Source organism: Salvelinus fontinalis, chromosome 31, assembly GCF_029448725.1.
Source record: "Salvelinus fontinalis isolate EN_2023a chromosome 31, ASM2944872v1, whole genome shotgun sequence".
Classification (NCBI taxonomy): Eukaryota; Metazoa; Chordata; class Actinopteri; order Salmoniformes; family Salmonidae; genus Salvelinus; species Salvelinus fontinalis.
The window spans coordinates 35,300,368-35,311,708 of NC_074695.1; the positions used below are offsets into that span (position 1 = coordinate 35,300,368).

Consider the following 11,341-nt stretch of genomic DNA (forward strand, 5'->3'; position numbering starts at 1 on the left):
AAGTTCAGGGTTTTGTTCATAAGGCACCTAATGAAAGACAACGCACTGACGCAGGGAGGGACTACTTCGTTTTCCATTGTGAAACATTTGAAAATGTTTTCCGATGCATGCCCTAATGAACATGACCCAAGACAGAGGATTTATTTGGCTCATCGCGCTCTAGTGACTCCTTGGGGCGGGGCGAGCACATGCAGGCTGACTTCGGTAGTCAGTTGAACGGTTTTTCCTCCGACACATTGGGGGTGCAGCTGGCTTCCGGGTTAAGCAGGCGGTGTTAAGAAGTGCGGTTTGGTCATGTTTTGGAGGATACATGACTCGGCCTTTGTCTCTTCTGAGCCCGTTGGGGAGTTGCAGCGATGAGACAAGATTGAAAAAGGTGGTTCAAAACACATTTTATTTGTCACATGCTTCGTAAAACAACCGGTGTAGACTAACAATGAAATGCTTACTTAAGTGCCCTTACCAACAATAACAACAACAAAAAAGCACAAGAGAATTTCGACACCATCTAAGGGATGGGCATTTGAGATTATTTCACAATTCAAATAATGTCATGAAATTTTTTCAGATATCAGGATACAAATAAAACACCCTCAGCTCTCTTGACCAATCAGACTGACTCAAATGCACATGACAGTTGTAAACAGCGAACAGGCTGCTTTTCACTGTTGGTTTTAGCCAAACACTACGGGGAGAAGTCTGATTTTCGCCATGATAGAACTGTCTGTATGTAGCCTCGCTACTTTTATAGCCTCGCTACTGTATATAGCCTGTCTTTTTACTGTTGTTTTATTTCTTTACTTACCTATTGTTCACCTAATACCTTTTTTGCACTATTGGTTAGAGCCTGTATGTAAGCATTTCACTGTAAGGTCTACACCTGTTGTATTTGGCGCACGTGACAAATAAACTTTGATTTGATTCTATTACAAAAAAGGTTTTCTGATGAGTGTTTTGCATTGCTGTCAAGTCTTGTGGAAACTCGGTTAGGTGAACACCTGTAATTGCTATTTGAAGCGCCGAAAATAGCATACCGATGTCAGGGCAGACTGGAGGGCTAAATGCACAGTATTAGCTCAACACGTTATAAAAACTACATTCAAAGGTTTGTTCATTAAATTAAGTCAAATGTCATGGTATAACCATGTAGGTAACAATGACACAGTGATAATTACATTTATAACAAAGCTTTTCAATTGTCCAAATAGGCCTACACATTTTTTTGCTACCAAATGTACTCACTCAAGTAATTGATTACTAACGTCCGTTTGGATATCTGGATAGATATCCCTACCAATCTCAGATTGTGTAAAATGTGTTAGAAACATAAGATTAGCATTCTTGAAACATTATTTTGTTCAAATATAATTTGATCTCTGAGAAAATTAAGCAAATTGTTTGAACAAAACATTTTCATATTAATTTATAGGAATCATATAATCTTCAATAAATATAGTACCTAACATCTGATTTGGACCATAATTCTTCCTAACAATGAGTATCGCATGAGAAATCCAATAAAATGATCAAAATCCACCCACGGATCCCCCACACCCTAATCCCATCCCAACCCAACAACCAGTATACCGTATTAGTTCTCTGTCTCACAAGTAATATGGTGCTGTGGGTTGGAGTATTGCTTCTTCATCCTATGTAATGTATTCCCTGTGAATCTGGTGATGCTTTTTTTCTCTTCTCCCTTTTATAGAAAAATAAGCCTTTGAAGTTGCTTGCATTATTTTCCATAAATTAATGTCAAAGTACCAAGTTTCGCCCACTAGATGCCGCTGTTCCTGCTACTGCCACACCCTTTTATAAATTGTGCTGGTCTCTAGTCTTTATTAAATGGATCACAACATTTTATGAGCAACTTTGGGTATAAAACCAATAACTTTTTCTCATGATGAAAATAGATTGTGTGGCCAGTTCTCCATGAAAGCAATTCAGTTTGTCATCTCATCATGACATCCATGATGTTATCATCTTCTGCCATAACTCTGTTCTTGGCTTAAATTTTATTGTCCGCTTTCACAATCCACAGTTACAACCGTTTAGGTGCTAAGGGCCGAATAATTGTTTTAAAACTCGTCATGTCAAAAAAATTGGTGAACTTAAGTGCAAGTATGAAATGTTACTTGTTCTTTATCACGCTGTCATAAATCGTTTTATGATCATCGGCCCAAAAAACTCCCTTGGAATCAAGACCATCTCAGACAATGTTTTATGTCCACAGCTTGTTAAGCACATGGGGTGTTCGTCTGTAGCATCTGGATGGCGCAGGAAAACATATGCGTACGCATCTGTTTCGGCAAACGGCAGAGAAAAATATGAATCTCTCCCCTGGATGAGGTTAATCAAAACCGCCGACTCATAGTTCATTTTCGAGTGAGTCTCTCTTGCCCCCATGCCGCTTCCTAAACTGAGTTGAAAGGATATTTGTGTTTTTGGGAGGGAGGGAGGGGGTGGACAAAACCCTAACTGAGCCACTATGCAAACAGAACTTTGTGTGTACCATTTTTCTTTGTCCTGGCAAGCCCCAGTCCGATCCAGTCACTGTTAAGCCCACTTTAAACAATGAACTACATCTGCAGCACTGGAGAACAAGAGATGTTTTTTTTTGCCAAAACACAGATTGGATTAAAAAGTGCCCGCTTCATTTGCTATGAGTGCCTTGTTGGAAGGCGGCAGTGTATAAAAAGTATATTTCACATCAAAACACCCATTAAACAAATCATAAACTCTGCTTTATAGCTATAGTGTTGATCTTAAATTTTCCACAGAGAGACGTAGAAGCCCTGTTGTACCCAGGCCATATGGGAAATTGGGAAATTGTTTTCAGGTCCGGAGCGTGTGATTAAGAACACATGTTGGAGCTGCCGAGCTACTTATCGTTTGCAGTTAGCGGCTTTCTGGGTTTCTCCCCTCGCCGCTCAAAGTGCGCCACTCTTGGCAATTATACCGCTCAACGCGGAAATGTGCATTTAACCCGAAACACATGCCGACTTCTGTTTCATCAGCTGCTAAGTAAACAGTTCTTAAAGTTTGGAAACCGCTGAATTGCAATGTGTATGGCACCCCAACACAAACTGACTGGGAATGTCATTATACAAGTGAGAGATTGCGCACACACACTCAAACACACATATATTATATATTTCTGCCTACAAACCTCAGAGGGCCCGGCAAAATGTACTCTGAGTGGGTATTTACTCTATAATCATGACTTATTTTGAAAATGATCACCTAGCTACATCATACCACTACTGTTAAATGCCTCGGTGAAGAATGAATAGGCTTCAGGGTAATTCGTCTCCAATGTTAACAGGAGGGGTAGCCCCCTATTTTGGTCCCATTATCATTACAAATCTGCCAGTTAACTGTGTTTGCTCCGCTGTCTCAATTCAGTGATAGTTCTCTTTATTAGTGGCTGCACACAGAAGATTAAGAAACTGCTGTTCTGTACCAGAAGAAGCACTCTGGCACTGGGAAAGTAGAATAAATAGACTGAAATCAATTGCGCCCGTGTTTTCCCTGGAAAACGCTCCTCGGGGATTTCTTTTGAAGCTAATTCTACCATAAATATACATGCATTACAAGGAAAAAGACAACACAGTCGGCTGGTGGAGTAACTGTGAATTAATTTGCCTTTAGACATTTTGAAACAAGGCTTGTTAAGATCCTATCTGTTGCTAATGGTCCGTAGGCATTTTATCTTCATTTATTTCACGCATTGCCATCCATGGAGGAGTTGTTAGATTTTTTTCTCTCTTTCGCTCGTAATATATTTTTCTGGAACCACTTAGTTAAGCAGCAGAAAGGGGCTGACCCCTATCACACCCAAGCAACCACTCAAGACAGATTAGGAACACAGCTATTACACCAGTTAGGAGGAAACTGTATAGCGCTTAACAGCACTGGTCATAGATCAAAGTCTCCGTTCTTAAGCCAGAGTACGCAAAGTGATTATAGGGGCAGTTATAATCATATGAATAGAATTAGAAGATTCAATTACGTGCATGTAATGCTTACTATGCTGCTATAATGCTTTCTGTACATTACTTTATTATGAACATGGTGTCATGCCACACTTGACAAAGGAAATGACCACATGGCTATTTCTGAAATCACAATGTCAACATGACATACCACCTTATGTTCAGTTAGCATGGTGTATAATGCCAGCTGACATATGTCATGTTGCCATGAATAAGCGTGGTTATAATGCAGGAATATTATGTCTGCGGACAAAACTACCATACGGTTGCATCAACTTTCGCTGTAGTGCACTACGTAGGGAATAGGGTGCCATTTGGGTTGTATCCACAGTTTTAAGTAGGCGTCGTGACTGTGAAGCGTTTCCCTGTTTCTTAGGTAAGAGTTTTACGTCTTGGAAGTCTAGAAGAAGACTCAGCCTGTGGAGCAATAACATGTTTTCTTTCCAAAGGTAAAATGAGAGAGAAGCACATTCCAAGCTTATTATGTAGGGGGGCCTTGGGGAGACCTGGGATTAAGATGGTTCTAATGAGGTGAACCCTGAATGTCTTCACCAAGGCTCTGACCGATGCACACCCAGGACGGTTTTGGGGCTGTATGTATCAAGCGTCTTCGAGTAAGAGTGCTGATTTTAGGATCAGTTTTGCCTTTTCGATCACAATTCATAAGATTTCATGGACAGGGGGCACCTGATCCTAGATCAGCACTCCTACTCTGAGAAGCTTGATACATACGGCCCCTGATGTTCCCTGGAAAACACCGCACCCTCCCTCCCTCCGATGTAAATGAGTCTGATCCCTCTCAGATGTGATTCAATTAATTTCTCTTAGATTTAATTACAATTGAAAGAGACCAAGTTATACGTCTCACCGTGATAGGGTGTCTCAGCTTCCTAACTAGCTGCCTCTAGTGAGTCTGGAGTTCTTAATTACAGTTTTTTAGTATTATTTTATCCTGCTTTCCCCACTTTGTTTTTCTCCTCTTCTCTGGTCCCATCCATATAGCGCCCTTCTCCCCTTCAGAAACAAAAAGGATAGGGGTGCAGGTCTGTTCGGTTAGACTACCAAGGGTCCAAAAGCACCTGCTTGTCCAGGTGAATATGGGCTGGTTTTAAGAGTATTTGCCCGGTCGAGGAGTGACATGTTCATTACAAATGCTAAAGTGTATTTGTCTTTAAACAAATGTGGATTTTCACTGAGACAGTGATAGCTAAAAGCAATTTGGTTCACGCTGGCTATTGCAGTTGCATAGAAGGACTGAAATGTCATAGAAACAAACAAAATCGACGCTATTGGCTACATGTTCACATATTGTGTCTTTCTTTTGACGAATGACTTCATATGTCTGCTTGGAACAGAAATACAATGGATGGATTTTTTTTAAATTATTTGCTATTCAAATATTGCCAGAGGCCACTACAATTAGCCGTCATTCCCTGTCGCAATTCATGCCATGCCAGCCTGTGTGTGATAACACTCACCTTTGATAAAAGAAGAAAAATAGCTGTCAACTTATGGTTGCCTTATGACTGCCCCTATTGTTCAGGATAAGGTTCATTATCCAAAACTGCCATCCTGCCCTAATCCATTTTTGGAAATATGGAAAACTATGTAAAAATTGGAATGATCCACAGTCAAGTGAAACCCAATTTTTTTCTGCACTACTTTTGACTAGGGCCCATAGGACTCTGATCAAGAATAGTGCACTATATAGGGAGTAGGGTGCCACTTGGGAAAATACCACTACCTTTTTGCAACGATTCTGTCTACAGAGATGAACTCTAGTCCAGAGGCTCGTTGTTTGCCCCCACCCCTCTCCCATCACATGGGGACTTGTATGTAGACTCACAAGCTGTTGTGATATGATTACACACCAGCTTGTGTGGCATTCGGCATTTGCTCTGTTTGTTTACATCGCTGCCCTCTCAACCATTCTCTCGTTTGAAAGTATTATCCTGTTAGGTCGCATGAACAAATGAAGATCAGAGATGTAGCAACATGCTTGATGAAAGTAGCTTTCTGTCCTCTTTAATGTTGCTTATGGACCTAGACTGTAGTGTACTGTACTGACCCATGGTATGTGATAGTTTATCTTCCCTCTTCTTCCAATAGGCATCCTCTTCAACCAACCGCATCCTGGATACCCAGACCATCGGCGATCTGAAAGCTGAAATAGGGTCATTGAAGGGCTTGCTTCTCGGCAGGTAATAACTCAAACACTGTGGTTTCATTTAAAATGGCACCCTATCCCCTATCTAGTGCACTACTGGCGAAAGGTAGTAGGACTTGCCTTGTTAAATTAAATAAAAAATATATAGGGAATCGTTATGGAAGCTCATCATACTACCTTCCTCCGCAGTGCCTTCAGCTCTACCCCGTTTGGCACTGTCTGTCTGTCACAGCATGAAAATGGATTCTGTTTTGTAATAGTCATTAGCATGCATGATTATGTACTCAGTGCCGCTAATGAGGCTCAAAGCAACAGTTTACGTCGGAAAAATCAGCCAGATGAAAATTGCCTCAGAACTGTCAGGTTGTACATGTTTTGTTTTCCTGTGTACATCCTAATAAGCTTTTAAGTATTTTGTTTCACTCTCCTTTGCCTGACTTTCACAATAAGTTTTGCGTAAGGGGTTAATCAGCGAAGAAAAACACAGAAGCACCATCTGTCGCCAAACTTGTTCTCTCTCTTTCCCTATTTTCAAATGACCTGATTAGGCTGTAAACATTTTGTATTCCTTTAGTGCAGATCCCTTTTAAGGCGTAACCATTTCTTTTTGATCTTGAAAGAATTAATGAATATAATTTAATATCTTGGCCAATCTTTAGCAGGTGTGGAGAACATCTGGCTGTTGAAAAAAGCACAATCTATTTTTCTCATTTATTTATTTATATATATATATATATACACACACACACACAAAGAAGGCCAGCATCCCGGAGTTGCCTCTTCACTGTTGACGTTGAGACTGGTGTTTTTCGGGTACTATTTAATGAAGCTGCCAGTAGAGGACTTATGATGTGTCTGTTTCTCAAATTAGACACTCAATGTACTTGTCCTCTTGCTCAGTTGTGCACCAGGGCCTCCCACACTTTCTATTCTGGTTAGAGCCAGTTTGCGCTGTTCTGTGAAGGGAGTAGTACACAGCGTACGAGATCTTAAGTTTCTTGGCAATTTCTCGCATGGAATAGCCTTCATTTCTCAGAACAAGAATAGACTGACGAGTTTCAGAAGAAAGTCCTTTGTTTCTGGCCATTTTGAGCCTGTAATCGAACCCACAATTGCTGATGCTCCAGATACTCAACTAGCCAGTTTTATTGCTTCTTTAATCAGAACGACAGTTTTCAGCTGTGCTAACATAATTGCAAAAGGGTTTTCTAATGATCAATTTTGCCTTTTAAAATGATAAACTTGGATTAGCTAACACAACGTGCCATTGGAACACAGGAGTGATGGTTGCTGATAATGGTCCACTGTACACCTATGTAGATATTCCATTTAAAATCTGCCGTTTCCAGCAATAATAGTCATTTACAACATTAACAATGTCTACACTGTATTTCTGATCAATTTTATGTTATTTTAATGGACAAAACATTTGCTTTTCTTTCAAAAACAATGACATTTCTAAGTTAACCTAAACTTTTGAACAGTAGTGTATATATGTGTTCCCACTATGAAAAACAGTGATCTTTCCACTGTGCTTATTTCGATTTTCAGTGTACAAGTTTTTGATTGTGATGACAACATTTTGATTTGGATGACATGATGTGTGTTGAACGAATATCCCTGCCTTCTATCCCTCTCCAGGAGGCAGTTCCCCGCATCACCATCCGTCCCAAAGATTCCCTCCTGGCAGATGCCCCTGAAGCCAGCCACCATCTCCACCAGCTCTCCTTCCATCAACCATACCAACAGCAGCAGCGACATCTCCCCCGTCAGCAACGAGTCGGCTTCCTCCTCCCCCATCAAAGATGGCCGCCACAGCCCCCAAGATGCCCTGGGAGGTCCCGACGGAGCCCACGGCCTCAACGGAGAGAATGGCGTGGGGCTGGGAGGAGGAGCCACACTGCCCCCCCTGGACCTTAAGGATCAGGTCCGCATGGAGGTCCAGGGTGAGGAGGAGAAGAAAGAGGAGGATGTGAAGGAGGAAAAAGAAGAAGAAGAGGAGGAGGAGGACGACGTGAGCCATGTGGATGAGGAGGAGCATCTGAGCGTGCCAGCGGAGGATCGTCGAGGGGGGGACGGACAGATCAACGAACAGGTGGACAAGCTGAGGAGGCCCGAGGGGGCCAGCAACGAGAGCGAGGTGGATTAGACCAGACCGTGAGCACAAAGCACAACAAAACCCCTTTTTCCTTATGGTTCTCACTTCATTTGAAGGTCCTGTTTCAGTCTGGTCCCATTTGACCATCCTTTCTGTAACTGTACTGTTTTGCCTCTGTTATATAGTGAACAATCTCAATTATGAGCGAAGGTTTAAGAAACACAGCAAAAAAAGGTTAATGTTGGTGTGTCTGGCACTTGTAAGCACCTGGCTTACATCAATTTACTATTCATCATTCAAACAAAACGATTGCATGCCTGGGAAAGTAATGTTAAGTTTCTGCAGGATGGGGGAGATAAGAGCAATATTCAATACAAATTACTATCAAAAATGATTTGCAATCCTGCTTTCTCTTATTCCTTGTGTGGCACTTGGTACTGTCAATTTTCATGACTGACAATAATCACCTGGTGTAGTGAGCTTGGTTTGCAATGTGTTATTGTATCTTAGCTCATTTGAAAAATAATTTGAGGTTGTGTCCCAAATGGCACCCTATTCCCTATGTAGGATGTGTCCTAAATGGCATCCTATTCCCTATGTAGGATGTGTCCCAAATGGCACCCTATTCCCTATGTAGGAATGTGTCCCAAATGTCACCCTATTCCCTATGTAGGATGTGTCCCAAATGGCACCCTATTCCCTATGTAGTATGTGTCCCAAATGGCACCCTATTCCCTATGTAGAATGTGTCCCAATTGGCACCCTATTCCCTATGTAGAATGTGTCCTAAATGGCACCATATTCCCTTATGTAGGATGTGTCCCAAATGGCACCCTATTCTCTATGTAGGATGTGTCCCAAATGGCACCCTATTCTCTATGTAGGATGTGTCCCAAATGGCACCCTATTCCCTATGTAGGATGTGTCCTAAATGGCACCCTATTCCCTATGTAGAATGTGTCCCAAATGGCACCCTATTCTCTATGTTTTGACAAGGGTCTATAGAACTTTGGTCAAAAGTATTGCACTATATAGGGAATAGGTTGCCATTTGGTACCCATCCTGGTAACCTGTTCTGTACACCAAAGAAATCGTATGCTCCTCTATATTCTTCAGTTCTAGGTCAGGAGTCAGACGGCTTGTCCCCCTGTACTCGTCTCAAAGTCACCCCAGAGATCACTGAAAGCATTACTGGGACTGCGTCTGAAACGAAACCCTATTCCCTATACGATTCACTACTTTTGACCAATAGTAGGGCACTCCATAGGGAATAGGGTGCCATTTCAGACGTAGCCTGTCAACAGAGCCGAGGGAGAGGACAAGCAGCGTTAGGCTAGGGCAGCGTTAGGCTAGGGCAACGTTTAGGATCTTTCATGTGTCCCCTCACATTGGTGTCAGTCTGTCAATAATTCAGAAAGGCCAGGAGGTGGCATTTGGGCTGAAATAAAAGCCTTGAAATTTGAGATTAGAACACGACGACGGGTTTTGTTCCACGAGCGTTCAAGAACGCTGAAAGGAAGGGAAGATAAATGTGTTTTTTTTTACCTCTCTCTAAAGGGGCTGCCTCGTGCATTCTGTCACTCTGTATGTGGTGAGAGAGATCCCAGCCTGCCTCTTCAGCTGCATCTCAGTCTCCAGCAGGGCTAGCTGAATTGGTTTATGAAGTATGTTAATAATCAAATGATCAACAAATAACAGATGTATTAGTTCATGCAGCTTGAAATGTCAAGGAGGCTAAAAGCGGAAATCTAATCGCGAAAGCCCTGTTGTATTATATTTTATTTCATGACAAACCCTCCGGTCCAAATTATATAGGCCTCCTACAGTGAGTAATCTTTTACGCTAAAATGGCGCCAATATTTTGTAATTAAACCGTATAAAACAATGGATGTCGCCATGGATGTTGTGGCAGGTGGGAATCTAGCTCTGAAGGCAGAGGTGGGGGCGGGAGGGGAACTGAAAGTAATGTATGAATACTTACCTTATTAAATTTCTCACTCGCCAGCTGATGAGAGAGAGAAAAAAGGTCCACGAGTGAAAATGAGGGTATCAGCTCTCTTGTGGTATTTTAACTTGCATCAAAGGGCCTTCAAAGTAACAATAACGGTAGAGGTAGGTGAACCTTTCTAAGTGGCAGCAGTCATACTCCGCAAACGCTGTGTCTATTAGAATAGAAGTAACAGGGTAGTAAAGAATCTGAAGTATGATACTGTCATGAGAGATTTTTTTGTTTGCAATTGTATTTGACTTGATCTGACATTCTAATCTATGAATTTGTCTTTGAATGAAGACCACTTGCTGATAATGTGGCAGAATTGCTAAAATGAGAGGTCCCCAAGTGTCACTCATGCCTTTTAAACTACTGTAGTTTCACTGACTGGTCCTCTATGTATAAAATGTACCCAGCTTATAGTTCTGACTGTATGAGCTTCTGATATCAAACAGAAATGTATATTATTGTAATAAATTTGGTTTATCTCAAGTTACTTTAATTGTCACTTCTTTATCGAATGAATTAGGCCGTGATTCAATCTGACACTGGGGTATAGCGCCATTGTAGGGGTGTGTAACAGTACACATATTCGTACCTTTGGTTTGGTAAGGGGACTTTGGTTCGGTCCACACTGTAAACCTAAATGAATACATTATTTTTTAAATGACAAAATAATAACACTAGGCATATAGGCTATGCCTACACTGCGTTGTATGTCTGACTTGAGTAAATCTGAGCTGGGGAAAAGAAAAAAAAATCAGGCTATTCCGTTAAAGCAACTAGAGTTTATGCGCAGGTTGTAATCAAAATTCTAATCGTAATTGCCGCATTTCAAGCTGTCTATTTGTGAGACGCACCCGGGAACTAGTTCTGTACGATCATGGCGAGTGGTGGGGTCAATAAACCAGAATTGGAGGATCCTCAATCATCGTTTAATCTCCAGTTTGGGAACATTTTGGCTTCCCAGTAGATCACAACGGCGATGGACAGAGAGTTATTGGATAAAATGTTAACAGTATGTCGCCACTCTCAATGAAAATTGCCTATGCATCTGCCAACACCTCAAATGTGTTGATACATTTACGCCG

At 41.5% G+C, this 11,341-nt stretch overlaps 1 protein-coding gene across 1 annotated transcript in view; it reads left to right on the forward strand.

Moving 5' to 3' along the window:
* The window catches only part of pex14 (peroxisomal biogenesis factor 14), a 103,580-nt gene extending 92,838 nt beyond the window's left edge, over nucleotides 1-10,742 (forward strand). The window contains exons 8-9 of the mRNA XM_055892364.1: nucleotides 6,105-6,196; nucleotides 7,804-10,742. Of these exons, the coding sequence (XP_055748339.1) occupies nucleotides 6,105-6,196; nucleotides 7,804-8,311 (600 nt within the window). The 3' untranslated portion in view covers nucleotides 8,312-10,742. The remainder of the gene's footprint in view (nucleotides 1-6,104; nucleotides 6,197-7,803) is intronic.
* Nucleotides 10,743-11,341: the final 599 nt, after the last annotated feature.